The sequence below is a fragment of the Ahaetulla prasina genome, chromosome 2 (assembly GCF_028640845.1).
Source record: "Ahaetulla prasina isolate Xishuangbanna chromosome 2, ASM2864084v1, whole genome shotgun sequence".
Classification (NCBI taxonomy): Eukaryota; Metazoa; Chordata; class Lepidosauria; order Squamata; family Colubridae; genus Ahaetulla; species Ahaetulla prasina.
The window spans coordinates 194,673,970-194,700,109 of NC_080540.1; the positions used below are offsets into that span (position 1 = coordinate 194,673,970).

The following is a 26,140-nucleotide window of genomic DNA, read 5'->3' on the forward strand; positions in this document are numbered from 1 at the left end:
AGATGTGTTGCTACTTTGCCTTGGCTTGTAGTCCTCAAAAAACCATTTTTTTAGTTGTACAGCAGCCTGTGTGAAAAATAATTAGGAGCCAGTGGCTTAGCTTATTGAATATTGCTCTTGTGTGGTATTCACACAACCAATTTTGTTGAAAAATTGAAATTGTTGGTCAGTGTACCCTAATAGTTTTTCAACAGACTGTTCGGTAGTGTTTTGGAACCAAATGAGAAGCTAAGCTGCCAAATGTACCAGTAAGCATAACTGGTGTGCCTTAGGTTAAAGCTGGATTTCGTTCAAATTTGTTTCGTACAAATGTAGGCAAGAACATTTGGTTTTGGCAAATGTTCTTGCCTACATTTCATGCTTGCATAATCTTCCTTTAACGCTCTGTTAAAAAAAAGTGGAAGTCTTTTTTGTCTTGTGTAAAAGAGCCACTTTTACAGTAAGTACAGAATGTGATCTTCTGAAATGGAAATTACACCAACGAATCCACAGAAGTATTTTCATGTTCATTTGCTTCGGTATATTTTCTCCCCAGCCTCCAATCTCCAATGTTCTTAAAACTCATTCCTTGCATTTTAATCTGACATGTATTTTAACTGGCACAACCCACTTAGATTTACAATCTTTTTAAAAAAAAATCTTGAGAAGCCCTTCTTGAAGACAGCTGTATTAAAGCACTTGATGTTACGAAAACACCTTACTGGTGCCCTGTGTGTAAATGGCTTATCTGATGGTGTTTTTTTCCAACAACTCTTCTTTCACTAGGACTTTGATCCTTGTCTAGGGCCATTGTTTCGATGCTGCATGCTTGGACTTTCTTTTGATAGAATAGATGGGAAAGCCTTGATATACCCTGGTATAGAAGCAAATACTAGAATCTTCACTGTGCCGCTCACAAGTGCATGTGTGAATATCTCCATGGTTTTGAATTTACACAATAAAAAAGCTGGTGTGTTATGAAGCAAATCACCAGCTTTCAAGATCATCTTGGATTCTACAGAAACTTACTTGAAAAATTAAAATGTCAAGTGCTACATTAAAATGTCTATGCTACAGAGCTTGCTTTATAAAATTTCCATCTCGCCAGAAAAACACAATGGTAAACTTGGGTGGATAATTGCTACCTTGGAGGGTTGTAAAGGGTGATACGAGCACCATCTCATTAGTTTCGCTTCTTATAAAGGCAAAGTTTTGAGATTAGCAATTCCCACTGAAGGATGCCTGAACATATCTTCCCAATATTAGCCTTTATCACTGAACAGTCATAGTCATAGTCAACACACACACACACACACACACACGTGTCATTTGACCCCAAAAGGTTGGGGAACCCTGAGCTAAGAGGTCAAATCAAAGGTATTGTAAAGGGTTCATAGTTTGAGCTCATACTGAATTTGATTTTACACTAAAGAGCAAAGAATGATCACAACAAAAACTGAATAAAGTGATAGGATACCACTTCCCTAAATATCAAAGCAGTTACAGAAGACACCTCAGTCAATGCAACAAGATCTCATCATTTTTCTTTTGCTTCATATCTTGATTGTTTTTCATTTCCTTCCAAAAGATACTTTATGTGTCCTCCAAATGTTCTCCACCTGCTAGCTGTGCTGTTGTTTAGGGTTTTCTAGGGGACTGGAGACTAAAACATGAAGAACGGTTGCAGAAACTGGGCATGGCTAGTCTATGAAGAAAAGGACAAGGGGAGACATGATAGCAGTGTTCCAATGTCTCAGGGGCTGCCACAAAGAAGAGGGAGTCGGGCTGTTTTCCAAAGCACCTGAAGGGCCAGACAAGGAATAATGGATGGAAACTGAACAAGGAGAGATTCAACCTGGAAATGAGAAATTTTCCGACAGAAATCAACCAATGGAACAGACGTGGGAGCTTCATCACTGGAGGCTTTCAAGAAGAGATTGGACTGCCATCTGTCAGAAATGGTGTAGGGTCTGCTTGGGCAGGGTGTTGGACTAGTGACTTACAAGGTCCCTTCCAACTCTGTTAATATGAAATCTAAAATAGGCACCTAAGCTACATAGAATCTTTCTGTCTTGTGTTTATGGTTCCAAGCAATCCCTTTATGTGACTCCAATTTCATTAGGTATTCCTATTCTTCCAGATCTCTGTAATGCTGCTATGCATTGCATAAAACATTTACAAAATATTTCTTAAGTTTTTAACCATTTCCTTCATTCTAACATGGGCGCAAAACCTACTTTTCCTTTCTGGGATGTTTTTAATAGCCAACTTTGAAAAATAGAAATGGTCATGGGACAAAAACTCTGATCTGAGTTATGAGTTTATTTAGAAAATCATATCTACAACATATGATCGATCCAGGTCTGGGTTTTCTCCCTTATGCCACCCCTTCCTGATATTTTAAATATATAAGCAGGTCCTCAACTTGAGGAAAAAAACCTCCCAAGAGCAAGTGCTGGTTTGCTTTAAACAAGCCTTTTCTGCTCTAAGGAGTAGACTGCAGAGAGAGTCAAAAAAAAAAAGGAACATGAACTTTGACAGAACGATGAGAATTAATCCACTAGAGCAGGGGTCTCCAACCTTGGCAACTTTAAGACTTGTGGACTTCAACTTCCAGAGTTCCTCAGGAAAGCTGGCTGAGGGACTCTGGGAATTGAAGTCCACAAGTCTTAAAAATTGCCAAGATTGGAGACCCCTGCACTAATTGACACATTAGTGTTCATGCTCTCTTCAAACAATACTGTAATAAACATCTGGCCACAAACATCTGGAGGCCTAGAGTTTGCAGCAGAAAAAGTCCTTTCCAGGTAGGTATGGTTTTACTTCAGTGTTTTCTTACAGTGGCATGTCACGTCCTCAGTAGCTACAGACTATGTCAAGCCAGAAGCCTCTGCAAGAGTGGAAGAGTGAGAGAAGAGAAGAACAACATCTGCTTTTGAAGCATGTGCTCCTTTTTGGTTTCCTGTGCAGGAAGTTCTTTCCTGTTCTAGGCTACTCAGCCCCAGCCTGAGCATTACGTTTCAAGGTGCAGCTGTTCACCTCTGGCTTCTGATTTGCAGGACGGCTGCCACAGGGTCACTTTTTTTAAAATCTTCTGCAAAAGACGGCAGCAACTCTTGCTTGGCACCTGGCATGTTTCACTCTTTGAATCCCTGGATGCTGCACAGAATTCGCTTCTGGTGGCCAGGAAGAACCACGCCCATTTGCTTCAAGTCCCTTAAAATCACACAGATAAGGAAAATGATTAGCCACCGCAAAGTGTGTGCGTGAAGCGAACCGGTGGTAACACCGGTTAGAACCGTGAAAGGCAGCCCTCCATCCACCCACCCTGCTTCTCCAGTTCTGTAAAATAAATAGAAAGTGATTTCTCAAGATCCATTTTTCAGAAAATGACATGAAAAATGAAACTTAATTAAATTAATCCCAATTGCTGGGTCTACCAATGGGAGGCGGCAAACGCTAAGAGGGGAAGACAGACATCATATTTTGCAGTGGCTGAAGATTTTATAATGAACCCAGAATGCTTAATACTACTGAAAAGGGGAATGGGGGTGCAAAGCTTTAAACAGCTAATTTTATTTCTTGTCTTACAAAGAATAGAGCAGCGTGTGTCATTCTATTACAGCATGGTTCTAATTTAAATCTATATATAGCAATATTTTATAAGGCCTGTACATATATGTACCATATCTATAAGGTATATATCCTACAAATTAGATATTTGCAATCCTTGTGCAATAATTTCTTAAAAGTGTTATCTGCCAAAAATGTTTCTTTCGGGCTCATGTGAATTTTGCTGTTGATAATTGTTGATTACTTGCATATGTCTGATACATTCAGGAAGCGTTGCAGATGTATACTGTGTTTTAACAAAAGGGATACGTTTATTGTTTACAGATATTTATTTTCTCCTGCGGCCTTTTTCATATTCATAGAACCCTCTTGGGGGGCAGAGGTTTTCTTTTAGTGTTATAAAAGCTTTCATTCAACACTCCGTACCCTATTTCAATCGTTGGTTAAAGACTTCTTGCAAATTTTTGAAGCACTATAAAAAAGCCTAGAAAGCTATTTGGGCCAGAAACATCACAGGGCTGGTGGAAATTGGCAAACGGATTCTTATGTCCTTGCCATGCCGCTTCTCACTCTTTGAAACTCCAAAGTAACACTTTTCTTTCCCTTCATTAACTGCTCATTTGCAAAATGAGGCCAAAATAGAGCTGGCTGTAGCTTTTTACCCATTTCCAGTTCCTCAAAGGAACAGCATTGCTATGGCTATGGGTTTGTTGCTATATGGATCCAAGCAACTACTTGGATTTTAGATGTTTTACTGATTCTCTTCTTGCTACATACCTTGAATGTTAATATGTGGAATTGGTATCTTTCTTTGTATCAGGAAAAGTACTGGCCATGCTAGTTGGGTGGAGGAACACTGATAGCAATCCTAACAGTGATGGCAATACTAACAACATCTACAATGGTACTTCCTAAGGATCACTTCCAAAAGAGGGATCAAATATTTAAGGGGCTGAACTTTAGCTGATGTATTTTTCACCCAAGTTTTTTCAAACACAGGGAGGAGGATGCAAGGGTGTGGAAGCATGAGGATGTTTCAAAATCTTTCTTGTATTATGAACTTAGTGACCTGCGAAAGCTATAACGTTTTTTGTACTCTAGTATGGGGGTCCCCAACCCTCCCGGGTCACAGACCACTACCGGGCTGTGGCCTATTTGGAACTGGGCCATGTGAGTTGCTGGCCGGATATTGCATACACAGTTCAACTTGCGTAAATAGTGGTCCAGCAGGCACTCGTGTGTGTGTGTGCCGGCCTGCCACTCATGTGGCCCACTTCCCCTCCCCCTCCCCCCTGGCTGGGCTGCCAAGTCACAAAGGTTGGGGACCACTGCTCTAGTAGAAATTTCAATAGATACTCCGGCATTTAACTGTAATTCATGCTTACAGCTTTCTTCTACCTTAGGTCAAAGCCCACAGCCCATATACCCAAGGCTTACTCAGCAGACAGATCCAGGACAGATTCCATGGTGTTCAGGCCAGCAGTATGGAAGTTGAGGATGTAGCGTTTCATGCGGATGGATTCTAGCCATTCGGCGATAGACCGATAAGGAATCCCATCAGACCCACTGCAGCTTGGAAGTCGAAGTGTCACCCTATAAATTGATAGGTATTTTCAGACCAATCATGAAATTTAAACTGTAACATGGGAGAAGGACAGGATCCTATGTTAATGAAGCTGGAAACCATTTTAAATGGCTGAGAAGCTCCTAAATTTGTATGGAGAATTTTGCTTTTCATTATTTGCCTCCCATGGAAATTAGCCTTGCATAGTCAGTGCTTTTTTCCATAATAGGAAAGATGATTTCACACATCATCTAGAAAGATCATCCCAAACAAATACACGTAGGATATAAATGTGCAGGTGCACCAAACAGATCTTTGTATACAGATTGTATCACCTCATAAAGAAAGTATAATTAATCCTGGTGGTAAAATTCAGCTTTTGTTGGTGAAGAATTATTTATAGATAGAATCTCTCAAACTGTTCTAAAGGAGTGCTTATCTCTTACCGAGGGTCAAAATCAGCCACAGTTCGAAGCAAATGTGGGCTGGAAAGGAAGTGGTCTAGTTGAGCATGGATCTCCCGGAAACGTGACCTCCGTGTCCGATCATATGACCAACACACCTTCATCAGATCATAAAGGATAGAGGGACAGTCCACTGGTGGGGGGAGTCGGTACCCATCCTCTATGCTTTTCATCACCTACCCAGAAAAATAGGCAATCAATCAAGCTATCTGTGCAAAATTCCTTGGACAATGTAGTAGAAGTATGAAGAGTTCTGGGCATTTCTTGATCCCAGATCTAAGCACTGGAATAATTAGAACCATAAATTTTTGGAGAGTCACTTAGATTATTTTTTGAACCATGGATGCCAGAATAACTAACCTCATGACAGATCACATATTTTAAAAACATTAAAATATTTATTTTAAAAAAGTGCAAAGCACCATCAGGGCGAGGCCCTTCTGAAGATTATGTGATTATGATGTGAATGAGTCATTTCAAATGAAAAGCAGTATACTTCTTTGTATTTCAAAGAATTGTGCAACAGCCACAGAATTTCTTCTAGTAATTTTATTCCGCTTAAAATACAGGAAAGAAAATTGTTAGTTGATTGCTTGAAAACAAAATTCCCCCCACCCACCCACCCTCGTCTGTATGAAGTAAGGAACCTCTGAGTCAATTGATGGTGAAGAAACAAAAGTATCTTCTGCCTTCTGCCAATGGAAATTTTTAATGTGAAAGTTGGGTTAGGGGATTCTCACATTGGCAGGATAAACATTTCTGACCCAGGAGTATAATATATATGTTGGCATAAATTTCATAATTTATTAACAAAAATTCATTCAACAAAACAGCTTATTTATGACTGAACAAAAAAAATGGAGACCTAACCAAACGATTTTTCCCTCCAAGGTATTTGCTTGTTCTGAGGATGGTTTGACTAATAATCCCTGTTTCTCCTTTCCCTCTTACCTCTTGATTGGACATATCTCCATAGGGCTTGTCTCCATATGAAAACACCTCCCACATGACAATGCCAAAACTCCAGACATCACTGGCAGAGGTGAAGATTCGATTGGCAATGGCCTCTGGAGCCGTCCAGCGAATAGGGATCTTTCCACCCTGTTCAATGAGATTGCAAAGGAACTTGATACTCAGCTTTTGCAAGCACTAAGGACTGATATGCTCTGCGAAGTTCAGCATTTGTTTGTCTTATGCTTACTAATAAATAGTAAAGCACAATTGTTGCTTTGGGCACAGATGCATTTATATTCTGTAATGTAACACATACAAACAGTATGGCTTTGACAGCTCTTTGGCAGTAAAGCTTGAATGGGAATATATTCTTTGCAGAAATTTTTAAAAATCAAAGGTTTTTTTTTAATATTGTGAGGCATAAATACATGACGTTACTTCCTCCCCTCAATGAGGCGTACCCTCTAATAGCTTCTGTTGTGTGTTACCTTTGTTTCATATGTTCCTTCCACATCATTTTCCAGGATCCGAGAAAGACCAAAATCGGAGACTTTGCACTGAAGGGTGTGTGATACCAAGATGTTGCGGGCAGCTAGATCACGATGTACATAGTTGCGGTCTGAGAGATAGGTCATACCTGAGGCAATGCCCTGTAGCATTGTCACTAACTGCACCGAGCTGAATTTGTCGATATTCTCCTGCAGTGCACATAAGGACACTGATTAATGCTTGTATTCTGTTCATCTGTTTGCTTCACAGCAAGAAAAGGGGGCTACATTTGTCCTTAGAGGAATTAAGTCTCCATTCACAGCTAAAAATCTTCACTTTAGGGATATATTCAAATAGTCCATCAGACCATCAGGTTGCTTCTACAACATAGGATTCACTCAATCAAAACAAGCTATGGATTTTGCTAGGTAATATTTACTTATACTCCTAAAATGTAAGCAGAGGTAAGTTTCCAGAACCACTGAGTACCACTCTATGCATATGCAGTCTGGGAGAGTGAACATAACTTGGGTAGACAAGAGTTCCAAAGCTTTAAATGGATGGGGAAGATTTAACAAAACTGGCATCATCTAAATCAGTATTTCTCAACCACAGCCACCATAAGATGTGTGGACTTCAACACCCAGAAATCCACATATTTTACCTTGCTAAAGTTGAGAAACACTGAGCTAAATGACCACTAGATCATATGTACAGCAACTGTGATATTATCACACTGAAAGACCCATGTCTAAGAATGAGAATACCAAGAGCTGGCTGTAATTCCTGATGCCAAACTGTAAAGATGTCATAGTATGTGTGTAGAAGATGACCAGGCTGAGCCTGATGGATAGGGTCAAGCACTTCAATTTAGAGTCCCTTTGCAGTCCCTTTGAGATCTAAGTCCGGCCCTCCTTGAATTCCGTTGATGCTTATCTACAGCCAATTCACCCTGACCATAGTAGTTCAGATTCTTCTTTAGAGGTACCATGAAATTAACTTGTATTCATTTTGGACCTAACCCTAGCTCTGATTTCTTGTGCCTGACAGTAAGCTGGGTAGACTGAGACTAATCTGAGGAGCTTCTATTTCCTTCTATTTTCTAAACAAGTTTTCTCTGAGGTGGTAGTAAACCCATAGCCAAGCTGAATCACCTTTAAGTCAGACTGATATTGCTGATTACAAACGCACACAAAAACTTGCCTGAAAAACATATTAATCTACTGTTCTCTCTCATCTTATTTACGTGGGAAAATATTTCATACTGACTGAGAGATTGATTAATGTCATTTAGCAGTTCAATCTTACTATCAGTGTGAAATGTTACTTTCATCAGTTCAAGTAGTCACCAAACTCTTTGATTAAACCATCTAGTTTCTTACCCTTAAAAAGGTGTCTAGGGCCCCATTTTCCATGTATTCTGTAATAATCATCATTGGATTCCCTGTGGGGGAAAAAGGAGAAAACATACTAAAGTTATTTTCTTATTATCTCCATATCTTTACCTTCCTTCTCATTTCTTTGGCCACAAACATAGATTGTATTTCAGTCCAAGTTGTCTGACGAGTATACTTTTGGAGGAGATAAAGCTACTTTCCATGTAATCTGTTCTTTTTCCTGTCTAGCTCACTATCACCTATTCAAACTAGCAACAGCTACCCCAGATCAAAACACAGCCTTTCAAGAGCATTTTACATATCAAAGTTCTTTTGTGCTTCACATCCAATCAATTCACCCCTTCTGGGGAATCCCAGTTATACAAATCTACTTTGTCTCACAACCATCACTGTGGCCGTATGTCCCACTGCCATTACAACTCTGAATTCTTACGTTTTGTGACAACTCCCTCGAGCCGGACAATGTTGGGATGGTTGAATTGGCCCATGATAGTTGCCTCACGGAGGAAATTCCACCAGGTTGAATCTGAATAAGTTGACTTCAAGGTCTTGATGGCCACAACAATACGGTCCTTCCCTGGGAAGTGTAGGGCACCACAATAGACCTCCCCAAATTCTCCTATGGAACATCCAAAGACAAGGCAAAGGATAAAGGAAATGGAGAAATGGCATCAGGAGAGGTAGAGCCAATCACCTAATGAAACTTACCTTCGCCAATAACTGTGTCAATGGAGACAATAGATGGGTCCAGTTCCTTTGTGAATTCTAAGACACCCCTTCGGGGATCCTCATATGGTTGGAGATCTACATAAGGTTTCAACCACATCTCATCTGCAATAAAAGCTGACAATATAAACTAGTTTCTCCCAAAAGTTTCAGACAGCAGGGGTAAAATCCATTCCATTGACTTGATGAAAAATAAGGTCCTCTCATACTGCAGTCCTAAACATATTGGATAAGAAGTAAATCATGCTGGGCTACATGAACACTACTGTCATGAATAAACACCAGGCTGATGAAAGCTTCTTCATTCAGAAAAATCTCCCAACAGCATGTTCCATCATGGCATTTCTTTGAGATGCATAAACAGTGATTCCCTGGGAGCTGAGTTTGAATGAAGAAACGGCAAGAGAAGATGACTTTTACAGTTCTCTCAAACCATTTCTCCATATTAAATATCCTCTAATTCCCACACCACCCCTTTGCTAAAAAAATATGCTTCGGGAGAGTGCATTTGGAGAAAAAGTGGTCAGAAAAGTTTGGCCAACAATCGACTAAAACTTATTTATTCCTGATTACCTCTATCTGGTTACTCAAATGCCCCTGATTATTTTGCATATAACAGTTTTGTTAAGTGGCATTCCATAAATAAGTTTTTTTTTGCACTATCAGTCACTCCCCCACCCATGTCATGAAAGCATCTGAAGGTCCTAAAGATCAGAGAAGGCCACTGTGCTTGAATTCTAAAATGCAGATCTTTGCCAGCTGCCTTTAAAAAAAACCAAAAACTGAAGCCTCACCTCGGTTGTAGCCATTGTGGCATGGCCGTGCTCGGTGAAGATGAGCTCGTCTGAAGAATAAGAATAAACATAAATAGAGGCTGTGAGCAAGCAGAGAATAGAAGAGGGCAAACCCCTGTGTTTGGTGACACATGCCCTCTTTCCTTTGGGAGCTGCTGCCTTTACCTTCGACGGAAGATTATGACCCCTGCGATCAACCCAAGGAACAACAGGATTCCAAAGATGATCGACACAATCACACCTCCAGGAAGCATACCGGTGTCTGCAAGATCAAAGGACGAATTACAGACACCCCTTCACTAGAACAAGAAAATTTATTTATAAATAGATATTAGAACACTTTTATTCAAATAAGAATTAGGATTATGTACTGGATGTCAACAAGGCAGTGGTCATAGCACATCGTTAAAACTGCAAACTGCTCCATATGGTTCAATAATGGCCTTACCACCTGTTTTATAAAGTTTGGACTCTGGATTATTGGGGCTATCTATACATTTATTTTTAATTTTAATGTTTTAATGTTAATCCACGTTTCCATTTCATTTGACGTTACATATATTTTTGCATGATACGCTTTGTGCTTTAATACTCTTACAGAAATAGTTTTAAAGCACAATAGATCAAATTGGTTGCACTATGTAGCAATCGGTTCTGGTTTATTTATAAATTCCTGATGCATCAGGTTATTAGAAGAATTGATGGAAATAAACAGTGATTATGTCTATGCCCAAAATAGAAATGCTAATTTTATCCAAATACTCTATATTCAAGAAGGATATTGAAGCTTTTGTAAGTGGGTAGTTTGACCAGATCTCAAATAATGCTCTTAGCAAGGACTGCCTTATGGGTAATTCTTCCTGAATGTTGTTCTCCTAATTCCATTTAAAGAAACAATAGTTGGTGGTTTTTGCCATGCTTGTTCCTCTGACCTTCCTTAAATTGTCATAAAGGGAACCATATGGATGTTAGAGGAATTCCATAATGCAACTATATTCAACATACACAGCTACAGTGATGGACCCCAGGGAAATGAATATGTGTGAAAAACAATGGAACAAATATGCAGTCAATTGGCATCAGGAAGCCTTATAATCAGGGCTTTTATTTAGGTTTTTATTTGCTCTTCGTATTTTATTGCAGAAACTGGCACGATTCCCTGTCGATGACAAACATAGCTGCTGTGTAAATTATGCAGCAGATCTGTTGCCAAAAGTATTTTCATTAAGAGACTTTTAAGCTGCCATTACTTCCTTCTCTCCAATCTTTCCAAAGTGCTTTGAAGCCATCTGTGATTGCCCTAACTTCTGCTGACTCAGAAAATGATAAAAAAATTACTCTTCTCAGTTGAGTGCCATGGAGCCTGCTGGAACAAAAATCTCCCCAGCTCCAAAAAGTCTGGCAGTTTGGCAGTTGATACCAAAAGAACAAAACAGCCATACCCTCTTATCCCTTTCACTGGCCTGGGCTACTGAGGAGAGCTGCAAAGCCAACATTCCACTTAGAAGACCCGTTAGAGCAGATGTAGCTCAGAGGTCAAGAGGAGGGGGGGAAAGAAGAATTTTCTCCAGTGGCAAAATGGCCTGTCCCTAAATTTTGAAGAGCTCCAAGTTTCCAGTTGCAGCCAGCTTCACAGCATTTCTTTTGCATAATAATTCATCGAAAATTAGCTCAGCTGCCCAAAAAGAAATAATAACAAGGGATCACAAAAGCATGGAGCTGTGCTGAAAGTATCTAGCATGGAAATTCTTTCAGTCTTGTTTTTGAACTGTTATTTATTTTGCTCTGTGCTACTTATTTATTTCATGGCATTTTAAAGAACATCATCTGGGACAAAGTCACGTTACATTTGGAAACTCCAGATTTTGATCACATCCTTCAAAAGGCAGCTGTCATGAGGTTAATGTCTTTTTCCTCATGATGACAACACTGCAGGCAGCGTCTTTAAATAACAGCTTCAGTAATAACAGTACGCTGCTCCATCTGGATATAGGAGGGTGCAACAGAGAAAGAGAGATACTGAAAAATGAGATGCAACTCCATTTGTCCTTTCCTTTTAATGCACAAGGACAACAGACTTTGGTTGGTTCTTTGCTTTTAAAACTGGTATTAAATCCACGCAAAGCAAAGTTTTAGTTCATTCACTTCCTTATTAAAAATTAATCTGGCACTCTAAACACTGGTATACCTTATTCAGACTCACTAAAGGTAGTATGTGACTTACAACCATTCATTTGGTGAGCATTCCAAATTATAACAAATTATAACTTCAGAAACCGTTACAGAAACATATGCAACCAAATAAAAACTGAATGCACAAATTACCACACCAAGCAAGAAGAAAACCTTCTACGCACAAATTCCAATCGTGCCTTTTATAATTTTGTCAACAGTAAACTTAAAGATTCAAGATCCATCCCACCACTAAAAGATTCTAACAACAAAGAATGCAATGACGAAACAGTCAAAGCAAACCTCTTCAACATTTTCTTTGGCTCAGTTTTTGTTAACTCCGATAACACATATCCAACATTCCACAAACGAACCAGCAATGACTATGATGATTTAACTCATATAGATTTCACAGAAGACAACGTTGGTAAAGCTCTTCACAACTTAAAACCATCGCTTTCTATTGGACCTGATGGTCTATGTGCATATTTCTTAAAAAAACTTTCCATTAATATAGCTGAACCCCTAAGTATTATCTTTGATAAAGCTTTCACTACCAGTTCTCTTCCCAAACTTTGGTCACTAGCCACAGTCATCCCCATCTTCAAAAAAGGAGACCCCAGCTTAGTCGAAAACTACAGACCGATCTCCCTTTGCTGCGTCACCTGCAAAGTCATGGAATCTATCATCAATCAATCCATTACCTCACACTTAGAAACTAACAACCTACTCTCCAACAAACAATTTGGTTTCAGGAAAAAGTTATCATGTAACTTACAACTTCTCCACTGCAAAAACATATGGACTTCAAATCTAGATCAAGGCAAATCAATAGATGCAATCTACATAGACTTCTGCAAAGCTTTTGACTCAGTAGTACACGATAAACTTCTCCTTAAACTAACATCCTATGGCATCTCAGGACCCCTCCACAAATGGATATCTGCTTTTCTGTCTAACAGACAACAAGTGGTCAAAATTGGCAATGCTTTATCAAATCCTGTTCCTGTTAAGAGTGGCGTTCCTCAAGGCAGCGTCCTTGGACCAACACTCTTTATTTTATACATTAATGATCTTTGTGACCATATCTCAAGTAATTGTGTTCTCTTTGCTGACGATGTCAAACTATTTAACACCACAGACAACACTTCTATCATTCAAAACGACCTTGACCATCTAACCGCTTGGTCTAAAATTGGCAGCTCCAAATTTCAACCAGCAAATGCTCAGTCTTACATATAGGAAAAAGAACTCTAAAACTAAGTACATACTAGATGGACATTACCTTACAGACGACCCCATCCCGTTAAAGACCTTGGAGTTTTCATGTCAAATGATCTAAGTGCCAAAGCCCACTGCAACTACATAGCAAAAAGCTCTAAGAGTTGTAAACCTAATTTTGTAGCTTCTTTTCCAAAACACCACACTACTAACCAGAGCATATAAAACATTTGCTAGACCAATTCTAGAATACAGCTCACCTGTTTGGAACCCTCACCACATCTCTGACATCAATACAATTGAACGTGTCCAGAAATATTTTACAAGAAGAGTTCTCCATTCCTCTGAAAACAACAAAATACCTTATCCCACCAGACTTGAAATCCTAGGCTTAGAAAACTTGGAACTCCGTCGCCTTCGACAAGACCTAAGTTTAACTCACAGAATCATCTATTGTAATGTCCTTCCTGTCAAAGACTACTTCAGCTTTAATTGCAATAATACAAGGGCAACCAATAGATTTAAACTTAATGTAAACCGCTTTAATCTAGATTGCAGAAAATATGACTTCTGCAACAGAATCATCAGTGCTTGGAATACTTTACCTGACTCTGTGGTCTCTTCTCATAATCCTAATAGCTTTAACCAAAAACTTTCTACTATTGACCTCACCCCATTCCTAAGAGGACCATAAGGGGCGTGCATAAGCGCACAAACGTGCCTACCGTTCCTGTCCTATTGTTTTTCTTTTCTTCTTCCTATATATGTTTATATGTGTATATACTACATAATCTTTTTGTATGATGTTGTGACAAATAAATAAATAAAAAAAAAATAACAGCACTGAAAAGAGTGACATCAAAGCAGTCTTCGCATTTATGATCACTGCAGCCTTCCCATGTTCACATGATCAAAATTTGGGTGCTTGGTAACCAGCATATATTTCTGATAACTGCAGCATCCTGGGGTCTTGTGATTGTCATTCGCAACCTTCCCAGCTAGCTTCCAACCAGCAAAGTCAAGGGGGGGGGGAGCTGGATTCATTTATTGTCCATTAGTTTCACTTAATGACCATGGTGATTTACTTAGCAACCAACTGCAAAAAAGGTAATGAACTTGGGTATATCTCACTTAACAACCACCTTGCTTAGCAATCGAAATTCTGGTTGTAAATCAAGGACTATCCGTATTTCTTCTTTTTGGAAATTCTTATAGAAGACAGGGTGGAAATTATGGCAACATGCCCATATGTAAGATGGAAATGTAACGGAAAGATTCTGGTCTGGATCCTGGAAACTTTGCCAGGCTTGCTAGGTGCATGATTTACCCTTTGGACCTCCTTTCTAAAAAGGACAATTAATATCTCCCACTCTTACAGGATTTCAGGAACAGGGACCTCCTCAGCAGTTACATACGGCAGAAAATGCAAAATGCTAAATCAGAGGCAATCCAGGATAATTTTCTGAGGGATACTCTGAGCCTTCCTTGGGATATTCTTGCTGACCATATAAAGCAGAAACAGGATAGCTCTTGATCTCCACTAGAGTTCACTTAAAAAATTAAAACATTTCAAGAAATTTGATGGTTCCTGGATGACTATTGGATTAAATCTTGCATTAGGCATAACCATGAGAGAGTCCATGGGTAATGCCAATAACACAATACACTTTTTTGTACATTTTGTGGCTGTATTCTCTGACTTCACTGTAGAACCTTAAGCTTTGGGACAAGGAAAAGATTGGTAACTGATTCTTTCAACGGGATGCCTTGTAACATGAATGATGGTGATGGAATTCAATTCAATTGTCCAAGTTTACCTCTTTCTTTCACCTTGTTAAAAGAAAGACCGGGCCTTTTCTTGATATTTATCTGTTCTTATGAGTATACACCCAAGTAGGGTATTTACCCATCCATGTTTGCAAACCCTGCCTTCGGCACTCCTTCAGGGGAAAATTCCCTAAATCTCCAGTGAAACAAGGCCTTTGCTCCTTTAGTCAGGGTAAAGTGCAGAATATTGAACACTATGTTTTATACTGATGCTTTATGGAGTGATGAGAACAAAAAAAGGCTGGGTCACAGTTCTGGATGATTTATTTCTGTAAGAGTGAATATTTCTTATACTGGTAATCTGGTAGCTATTTTTACCTTGTAGCCTGTTAAATCTAGAAAGAACATTGTTATTATTCTAATCATTGATTCCTGATTATCATTAAATAGAAATAAGGTTATGCCGTTATTTTATGTTGTTGTAGAAATAAAATACAGAATTGAATGAATATGATGTTTAGAAAAAAATAGTGCCTGAGCATCTATATTGGTTTCTCTCCAGAGCACTCTGCAGCAATGCATGGCTCATAAGTTGTCACTAGCTGGCTTATTTATTTCAATGATTTGGCAGGAACAGCTGCTTGTGCTAAGAAAGAAACAAACCCATAAAAATATCTGTGGCTTGTTTTGAGATCATTTCCCTTTTTATGGCACGCAGAAATTGCTATCCAGTGCCATGAAAATGGCAAAATAAACTCGAAAGAAGCCAGTAATGGCCATTAGTGATATATATGATTTGGAGCTAGCATGCACCTCTGGATGCATTTGCAGTAAATCCAGAGTTCTTAATGAGTACATTAAGCTAATTTATGAATGGGCTTTCTCCAATTCATTTTGTGGAGACTTAGTGGGGTGTAGTGGTTAAGGCACCAGAATAGAAACTGGGAGACTGAGTTCTAGTCCTTCCTTAGATACAAAGCCAGCTGGGTGACCAGTCCCTCTCTCTCTGTCCTGGGAAGAAAGCAAGAACAAGTCATTTCTGAAATCTTCCCAAGACAACTGCAGGGACAAATCCAGGCAGTTGAAATACAATTCGCTTCAGTGGCAAGAGCAGCCTCACATATTTAATTCTTTAGTGCAATGTTCCTTTCTTTAGTGCAATAAATCAGAGGCTTTATGGATATATATTTGATTGCATAAGATCACAGACAATCTGATCAACTTCAGTAAGTCTGCTACTTTTAGAGCCAGTACTGAAGCTTTTAAAATGCTTATTAATTGAATAACTAGATTAACCATTTAGTTGGAATTATTCTTAACAACCACATAAATAGATTTGCTCCAGGAATCCTATTAATACGGAGAGTGTTTTCATCGTAGGGAAGTACATGGTAAGGAGGGAAATTTATTCTCTCCCCATAGAAAAACTGTTTCCATCAACAACTTTTTTTTGATCTAGCTATAAAACTTAAATAAATTGTAATATAAATTGTTATAATAAAAATTAATTAAAATATACAACAATATTCTTTTCTTACAAACGTTAATTTTGAGAAATAAATAGTTTATAATAAAAAAACAGCCTGAAGAGAGAATGCCCTCCTTCCTCTCCCCCTGAAATGCAGTTCCAATTTGGATTGTCTCTTGCCTCAGAATTGGCTTCTAAACCAGGGCTCTCCAACCTTGGCAACTTTAAGACTTGTGGACTTCAACTTCCAGAGTTCCTCAGCCAGCAAATCTGGCTGATGAACTCTGGGAGTTGAAGTCCACAAGTCTTAAAGCTGCCAAGATTGGAGACCCCTGTTCTAAATCACTGAGCTACAAACTTCCCTTAACACAGAAGTGGGATATGAAAAGACAACCTTGTGGCAGAGTGCGGAATTCCTGCTCCTGGGAATATGGTCCAGGTCCTAACGGTGTGATGGAGCGCACTCGTAGCAGGTAGGCTGTGTTAGGTTGCAGGTTGGCCAGGGTTACTTGAGGTTTCTGAAGATGATGAACGGTGTAGTGTTTTTCCTCTCCCTGTGGAATTAAAAAATCAGAATTGCTTTCTAAGAGTCAAAATAAGATGCAAAGAGCTACACATCAACGGGACAGTCTCACAGATTTTGTAGGAGGACAATAGAACAGCAATTTTCACCTTTTCGAAGTACAAAACCTCATAGTTCACAGCGCTCTGGCTACGAAGACGGGAAGGAAGCCAAGTCACAGAGAGGCTGCTGTCATTCCGCTTATCCAAAATGACATTGGTCACCACAACTGGAGCTGCATGGATGGAGAAACAAGATGGTCAAGCTTAACTTGTCCTTTTACAGTTGAAGGCAATGCCAAACCCATTCAAAGTTTATATTTCCTGGTATTGGTTTACTTTGCTCTATGGAAGTAACAACAGCTGGGATGAATTCTGCAAATAAGGGGCCTGTATGAAAGAGAACTGTTAAAGAGAAGCCAATCTCACCTATCAAATCCAATTTGCCAGCTTTCTTTGCATATCTTTTTCAATCTCTTTGACTTTTGGAGCCAGTTCCTCTATAAGTAGTTAGATCAGCATTTGGCTTCAAAATACATTTTGATTAGTGATTCTAGCTCCCAGAATATACCCTTCATATATGATGGTCCAAGACATTTCTGTGCTGGAGACAGAAGATCCCAAGGACTCTCCTGTTCTTGCACACATCCATGTACCAACAACAGGACACAACAACAGTACCTTTTTTTACTATAGGTACCATTGCCTGTTTAAATCTCTTTAAAAGAAAGAGGTACTATATAGTGCAAGGGTGGCAGAAGAATTTCCCATTCCACAATGTTAAATTTGTTTGTGATTGTGCATGTTGTTTGGATTTTCAGTCCCAATTCAAGATACCTAGGCTGAACTTGGTTCTAAAAACTATTTTCTTGGAGATTGCTTTATAGGCTTTATAGCAGGACTTTCCTCCTGCCCAAAGTTTTCTGCTCAATGCTGAAATGTTCAGTGTTGAAAATTCCCTAACATTACCCCTTGACCTCTGTATGAAGGCTGCAAAGTCTCCCATCAATTCAACACCTGCAATTCAACCGTTAGAAGTATACCGTAGGTAGTTTTTGACTTATAACCATTCATTTAGTGAAGGTTCCAACGATGCTGAAAAAAGTGACTTATAACCATTTTGCACACTTATGAACATTGCAGCATCCCCATGGTCACGTGATCAAAATTCCAAGGCTTGGCAACTTGCACGTATTTGCAGTATTCTGGGGTCATATGATCACCAATTATGGATGAAACATGTAACAGTGATACCCATTGTCATCGGGGCACTTGGTACCATGTCCAAGAATTTTATAAGATACATCAACAAATTGCATCTTCCTGCAATAACACCCTTGGAACTGCAAAAAAATGTGCTACTTGGAACATCGTACATCTTAAGAAGGCTGGTTGATACCTAGGATGCTGGCAGCAACCTGTATCAACCATTAGCACCAGTCAATGGTATTTGTGATGCATTTTTGAACGTACAGGTGTCTGAGTATAATATTTAATCAATTTTGAGAACTTCTGACAAGCAAAGTCAATGGGGAAGGCAGATTCACTGAACTAATTACTCGTGTTGATAGTTAACAACTGCAGCGATTCACTTAACAACCGTGGCAAGAAAGGTTTTAAAATGGGGCATAACTCAGTTAATGACTGTCTTGCTTAGCAAGAGAAACTTTGGGCCCAGTTGTGGTCACAAGTTGAGGACTACCTGTAATTTCTGTCTTCTGCAGCGATAGCAAACAAGAGTTTCTCTCTTCTATGCAAAAGCCATTTGGGTACATGAAGAGGACTGTATGTTTCTCTTAATCTTCTCTTTTCTAAGCTAACCATAAATGAGTACAATCTGATAGGAAGACAACTTTTCTTTTACACTTCAAAGCTACTTATAGTCAAGCACCATGGCTAATATTCCAAAACTATAACCCTATTCTGAGCAACTGGAAGTTTTATTTAGCTGGAAGATTCCGTCCCTACAGAAAATGAGGTACATCTGCTTACATTACTTGGGGGAAGGAAAGATCAGAGCAATTCTGTTTGCTGGGCTGTTGTTTTTAAAAGGAGAGCATAATCTGGTTAAAATTGAATTAAATTAAGAGGAAGGAAATGTAGGTTTTTAAAGTTCAAATGGGGAAGGGAAGGGAGTTACTAGAATATTGGTATGAAAGAGTAGACCAAAGAGATCTGATTCCAGATCTCAGTTAATAACAACAACAGCAACAACAATGAAATGCCAGGGTCAAAGAAAAAGAACTGGAAAAAATCACGAAATATCGCGATTTGGCCATTGAACCTATGCAATTATGGATGAAACATGTAACAGTGATACCCATTGTCATCGGGGCACTTGGTACCATGTCCAAGAATTTTATAAGATACATCAACAAATTGCATCTTCCTGCAATAACACCCTTGGAACTGCAAAAAAATGTGCTACTTGGAACATCGTACATCTTAAGAAGGCTGGTTGATACCTAGGATGCTGGCAGCAACCTGTATCAACCATTAGCACCAGTCAATGGTATTTGTGATGCATTTTTGAACGTACAGGTGTCTGAGTATAATGTTTAATCAATAAAGTTAACAACAACAACAACAACAACAACAATAATAATAATAATAATACTTCTGTAGATCAAAATTTGGAGAGTCTTTTCTTTCTCCTGAGTGGTATGAACATTTGGACACAATGTAAAAGACATTATTTATGCTATTACTTTTGAAAAGATTTTATATGCAAAGTATAGAATAGAATAGTTGCAAGCTGTACTTATTTGGGAAATCTGCTGAACTTGGTGGAAGCTTCTACAATGAAATATGCTTAGGATAATCTCACTATATAAGAATATGATAGAATCTCTAGCTCTGTTTGCTTTGCTACGGTTTTATTGATTTCCCCCCCACCCCCGCAAAAGTTGTTCATTATCAATGTTTTAATGTTTTAAATATTTTTAATGTGCTTATGTAACATTGCCATCCATCCTCAGATATTGTCAATAAAAGCAGGATACCAATAAGTAAAAATAAAACAACCACATCCAAATTAAATTTAAAAGGAAGACATAAAAATATGCTCCCTATAGGAGAGGATGTAGATAAGAGAAAGGGAGGAAGGTCTGGAAAGTAGAAGAAGGTAGAAGAGGGAAGAGTGTTAAAAAGGGGGGTGGTGTCTGGGCAAGCCTGACTAATTGTATATGACTGTACATTGGATGAGCTGTTGGATATGACTGTAAAAATAAAACTTTTTTATAAAAAAAACATATGCTCCCTATAATATTGGAATACTATGAATTAAAGCAGTGTTTTTCACTTATTTAAATCATTATTTGCTCATAGTCTATTTTTCAAGTGACTGCTATTATTAAAACTATTTATTTTAAAATATTCTTCTTATTGTTAATTGCCATTATTATCCTAAGCTCATAAATATGTCAACATTACCTACCACTCAAAAATATTATAATGTAGGATAGACTGTTAAAAAATCAGCCTGAGATCTAGGAAAAAAGATGTGATAAAGACTGGAAAATCTTGTTTCCAGAAGCAACTGGTACGCAAGATAACTCATTTTCGTAATGAGGAAAGTAGAGAGGCGGAACTAAAATCCAAATAATTAGGTGATGAGAGACCCAACTGTGCTTGAAAGCGGCTCTTATTGATATGGCCCTGCAACTTGGACCAAGGAAGCAGAGGAGGGATAGGTAGGTTACCAAATTATAGTCTTTTGGACTTTAAAAGAGTTCAAAATTCCTGATTCATATGTGTTTCTAATGCGGTCACAATGGATGTTTCTGCTAAGGAAATGACTTGCATAAGTCCTTGTGTCACTGCCTAGTTAGATAGGTCCTGGCTTGTCTGGTTCTCTGTGGATGATTGAATAAGTCATTTCTGTAGCATAACAAAACAAATTCTCAAAGTCAGACTGGGAATTATTTAATCATGGAAATATGTTGCTCAAAGTAGTTTTAGCAGCAGTATAATCCTAGATTAAAGAAGTAGAATTTTCTTCTGATACCACTTCATCAAGATTGAGAACTTTAAAAATCAAATATATTCATGTTAGTGTCCTCTGGTGGAGCTTTGAACACATAGCAGCAATTTACGAATTGTTTTCTGGAGAGTTAATTTGAGCTAAAATAAACTTCAGGTTTTATTTTCCAGAATTCTGAGTTTCAAAAATCAAACAGAAACACAGAGTTGCTAACTAGAATAATCAGTTATAAGAGAAGTGAAAGGGCATCTGTATCATCAACACCTTTAATTTACCAAATTAATCTGAACAAGTTCGTAGCGGTCTCTGTTAGCATAAATTTTACTATGCTGCCTAACTTCAATGGAAAATTGCTTTCACCCCTTACACATAAATGGTTGTGGATTAAGGTCTAAGGAAAGATTACATTCCTCAAAGGAAATGCCCCTTTCAAGAATGATACCGTTCACCTTATCATTTATATAACTTCTTCTGGGTTTTCAATCCTTTTATAAAGTTCTCCATAATATTTCCATCCACCTCTATAGCAGGTTGGGATGATGACCTCCAGTAGACCTGAAGACGTAAGCCTGATAGTAAATGGCTTCCTCTAGGCAGATTTCCATGTCATCATTTGTCCTAGCTCTAATTGGCCGTGAGAATTTGCCATGCTGTCTGGGACTGATGAAAGTTGGCATACAAAAGTAGGTTCTCTAATCCTCCACTCCTATAATTTATGGTTGACATTAGTACTGAGTCAGAGAGTCACTTTTAACTATTACAGCATGCCCTCATCTTATGTATTACCAAAGGTGCCTATGGAGAGCTGAAGAAACTTCTTGGATGAGAAGCAATACGTATTAAAAAAACACACCAGAAAGTTCAGTTGCCTCTTGAAAAAGTACCTTTGGTACTACCAAAGGTGCTTTTTCCAAAAGGCAACTGGACTTCCTTGTTGTTGTTGTTTTTTTCTTTTCTTTGAAAATGTTTCGTTTCTCATCCAAGAAGCTTCTTCAGCCATGACCTGGATGATTGAGAATCTCCATACACATAGCTGGCTGCTCTTAGCTAGCAAAAGGAGCACAACAAGAACTATAATTCAACGCTACTCCAAGTTTTGGCTGCTCACTTCCTAGAATGCAACATCTTTCCTTCATATTCATTGTAGTAACTCACCTGCATGGCCCACAGACACCCAGATAGGGAAACTGGTGCTGTTATGTGAGGCAGGGCTGAGTCCTGATACTCCATTATGAGCCCGTACAGTGAAGCTATAATTGGTGTAAGCTTCCAAACCATCCACGATCACACTTGGTTTGGGGAGACCTAAAGCACTGGGGGAAAAAGTCACACTACTTTCACAAGGTTCGCACAGAAAATGGCAACGCTGGCAGGAAACATTGTAAGTAAGATCCTGGCGTCCACCCCGATCAAGGGGAGGTTGCCACCAAAGGGAAATCTGTGTCCCCACAAGGGAAAAGTTGAGATTGCGTGGAGCAGAAGGAGGGCCTGGAAAGGCAAAGAGAAGAAAGCATATTAATCATTCCATCCTGCAAAATCTAGTTTCACGGTTTTTAAACTTTCCTTAGTTTATATATTCAATACATAATGAGATTCTGCAGTGGTGTCCATTCATCTTTATACTATGAGTTTTTTCTACTGGGCACAGTTTACCCACAAGCACTGGACAGAATATGTTCAGTGGATTTCAACATAAATAAGGATGATGGGATCCTTAGCTTAAAACACCAAGGAGAAGGGAACCTGTATTGCATCTCTGTGCCTTGGACATACATCTTCATCTTACAATATCCCCCAAACCATTGAGACTGGGTCTCCACTGGGAGAGAAATGGGAGTAGATAAAAGGGACAGATATCAATACAATGGTGGAACGCCACCACATTTTCATCTGCATTTTACAAGAGATGTGAGGCTTCACTCTCCCAAGGACCATTTTCCCTGCCTGGAGGCATGTTGTCCCTTCTTGGAGGACTTACTTGTGCAGGCCACAGTTTGATCCTCAGTGGATTTTCTAAAGAAGCCTTGGATGCAAGAACAGCTTGTAGAGGCAGGAGAATGGGAGAAGCTCTTGGGAGGACATTTGAGGCACTGCTCCATTTCTAGAGAGTGGCGATAGAATCCAGGCTGGCAGGCTGTGCAAAAGACAAACACCTCATGAACACTTGCAAGGAAATAGCTATACCCAAATTAACTTTCAAAGTGCACACTCATAGACACGATAGAAATAATATCTTACCCAAACTTGCAGAATCTTATCTTAGAACTGAAAAGCAGGTAAACAATTAGCTATTTTTATATTTTAAGTCACGGTGAATTTCACTTAGAAAGTATTTGTTACTGAACTGATTAGGTATGATAAACAATTTAGCTTCTACAAGTTCCATAGACAGGTTGTGCCATTTCTGTTGGCTCAAGAAACACCCTAGGATTCAAACAGCATATCAAGCATTATGGTTGAAAAATCAATGGCTTTAGGACCTAAAATGAACGACAGGACCACAATTTAATATTTACTTTATTTTCCTTTTTGTATTGCATTAATTTTAATTTTAGTTTTATTGTTTGTTCTATTGCTTTGTTAGGAGATAGCAAAATTCCAACACAAAAAATACAGATTTTTTCATCATCATCAAATATTATGAAACTGAAACTTAATTATTTTAATATAATTTAAATTAATATTTGTACCATCATTTCCCAGCTATCCCTATTCCTTAGATCTTCAGATTACTTTTCTGATACAGCCACACTTCCAGTTTTATTATAGTATTTCTAAGGATAAAGATAATAGCTTAAAAGTGCACCTGATCAGAGAATATTCCTGGTGGATTTTATATTATGATGATATCTATTTTCTGGATGCCTAGAACACAAAACCGTAATCCAAACTGCTAAGCTTTACTGTTTCTCTCTGGAATCTAGGCACCAACTTAAGCTAAATAGAATATGGTTGTACTTATACCAAATACTAAAGTTTCTTGCTCCTGATGTTACTTGAAACTGTTATAAATTATGGATGACATTGAACTGCTTCTTTGTATTTTGGTATGGAACTGTAATAAAGATCTGTCTATTCATTTAAACAGTACATATTCATTGGATGATAATCATGGGGTCCAATTTGGATGAGGAATATATATACATCTAAATTTCTGCCAATGCTCAGAAGAAGCCTACGCTACTTATTGGGTTCAACTGAGGACTAAATTAGATATAAAGTTTGTCACCAGGGTAGAGCTGGCATATTGTCTGGATCAGAACTTGTGCATGAGGAGAGGGAGGGTTTAACTTTAATCATTTGTTTCTGCTGCATTTTAAGTCAGAAACTGGTTCATCTTTTCCCAAGAGAAAATGTCTAATTCTCATGAATGCAAGCAGATTCTTCAAACTCTCCCGGCAACAGCCCTGCTAAAGCCTCAGAACACTTGGGAATCATTTGTAGTGGTGTGGAGGAATTCAGTTTGAAGCCCCATCCAGGCGATGGTCAAACCAGTTATTGTATTATTCTCTGCCACTTTTACACTACCATCTCTTCCCATCGGAGTGGGACTTTTCACTCCTACTCTTGGCCATGCCTGCTTCTCTGCCAGGGTTCCGCCTCTGGGCATTCGACACTAACTTTTCTCCTCAGCTGACACGCCCCCAGATGTTCACCCTGGCCAATGGGCCATGGCCCCTCTGTCCCTCTTCCCTTCCCATTCGTTCATTATAGGGAGGCACGATCAGGTACAGGGGAGCATCCACCCCCTCTCCGTCCGTCTCCTAACAAGCACCTGAGACAGTTTGGCTGAAGCACCTCCCCCAACTCCCACCCTACCCCCCTGTGATAGATTGCACCATGGCTTCTGGCTGCCAGCATTGGCAGCTAGCTGATTGACTGGCGGCTAACTGACCCAGGTGGCCAAAAGCCCAGGACAAACAATGTGGCATCAAATGGGCTGTGCGGAAGCACATGGGGTGGAGGGGCTGTGGCCCATTGGCCAGGGCAAACAGCTAGGGGACTGTCAGCTGAGGAGAAAAGTTAGCAGTGAATGCCTGGAGGCGGAACCCTGGCAGAGAAGCAGGCACGGCCAAGGGTAGGAGCCAAAAAGTCCTACACCCATTCCCATTAACTAAAAAGCAAATTACAAGTGACCTGCAATGATGTGGAGTTTTGCTAACCCAGAGACTCTGAGAATAAGCTGGAAAAAGCATTGCTCTTGATCCTGCAGTAACAAAAACACCCTTATTGCCACTCTACCCAAAAAGTGAGGGAGGGAGGAAATGAAATAAAAAAATCCCTAAGCAGCCTGGACCCTTGTAATAGTTTGGCCACTACCTAAGAGAATGGGAAACTGACAGACTTTTGTCAATTTTCACACTTGCTATTGGGGGGTGGGGGGATCTACTTAGCTGTCAAACCAGAATAGTCCTTATCTAATCTGTGGAAGCTGCTGAAGCTCAAAAACTGAGAAGAAGGGTAAGGCAACAGTTTCCTTCAACGAGGGATCAACAGATCCAATGATTTCCACTGAAAACCAACTTCATAGTGGTTAACTCAGAAATCGTCTGACAGTTGGAATCACTTTATGCAAAAGCGCCAGTAATCCGTGAATATTGTTTTGGTATTCCTCTTTCTCCCTTGAGCTGAGTTTCACATCTCTATGCCCCACCTTAAAAAAAAAGATCAGCTGCTACTAATGGCTCCATGGAGAGACAAAGAAGCAGAAAAATGAAGATTGCTGCCAATTCTTTTGTCCCCACCCAAAACTTTTCCAGTGGTTTTCCCAGACCCACCCGTGTCAAAAGGCATCATGGCATCAATGTCTGAGAAATGAGTTACCTGAGCCTTTCCCCTCATCCCTTCCCAAGTGCCCTGATGTGCTTTGTTACCTATTATGCAAGAACTGCCATGATAGATTTGGCTATATTATTCCTGCAGACACAAAACAGAGGAGGATTGTTACGTGGGTGGCATTAAAGGGAGTGCTGGAGACCTGGGGAAGGAGGCAGCAAAGGTGAAAAAGGAAAACCAGTAACAGGTTCCA

At 39.2% G+C, this 26,140-nt stretch overlaps 1 protein-coding gene across 2 annotated transcripts in view; it reads right to left on the bottom strand.

The window, feature by feature from the left end:
- Positions 1 to 2,257: 2,257 nt before the first annotated feature.
- The window catches only part of EPHA1 (EPH receptor A1), an 82,877-nt gene continuing 58,994 nt past the window's right edge, over positions 2,258 to 26,140 (bottom strand). The window contains exons 5-18 of one of the 2 annotated variants that reach the window (XM_058172854.1): positions 23,090 to 23,245; positions 22,267 to 22,599; positions 17,241 to 17,365; positions 16,963 to 17,122; positions 10,106 to 10,202; positions 9,941 to 9,990; positions 9,129 to 9,263; positions 8,854 to 9,039; positions 8,406 to 8,467; positions 7,023 to 7,232; positions 6,532 to 6,681; positions 5,563 to 5,756; positions 4,990 to 5,145; positions 2,258 to 3,195 (exon numbers count right to left, since the gene is read on the bottom strand). In XM_058172854.1, coding sequence (XP_058028837.1) covers positions 3,117 to 3,195; positions 4,990 to 5,145; positions 5,563 to 5,756; positions 6,532 to 6,681; positions 7,023 to 7,232; positions 8,406 to 8,467; positions 8,854 to 9,039; positions 9,129 to 9,263; positions 9,941 to 9,990; positions 10,106 to 10,202; positions 16,963 to 17,122; positions 17,241 to 17,365; positions 22,267 to 22,599; positions 23,090 to 23,245 — 2,093 coding nt within the window. In that variant the 3' untranslated portion in view covers positions 2,258 to 3,116. The remainder of the gene's footprint in view (positions 3,196 to 4,989; positions 5,146 to 5,562; positions 5,757 to 6,531; positions 6,682 to 7,022; positions 7,233 to 8,405; positions 8,468 to 8,853; positions 9,040 to 9,128; positions 9,264 to 9,940; positions 9,991 to 10,105; positions 10,203 to 16,962; positions 17,123 to 17,240; positions 17,366 to 22,266; positions 22,600 to 23,089; positions 23,246 to 26,140) is intronic. The other variant, XM_058172855.1, reaches the window with a different exon arrangement.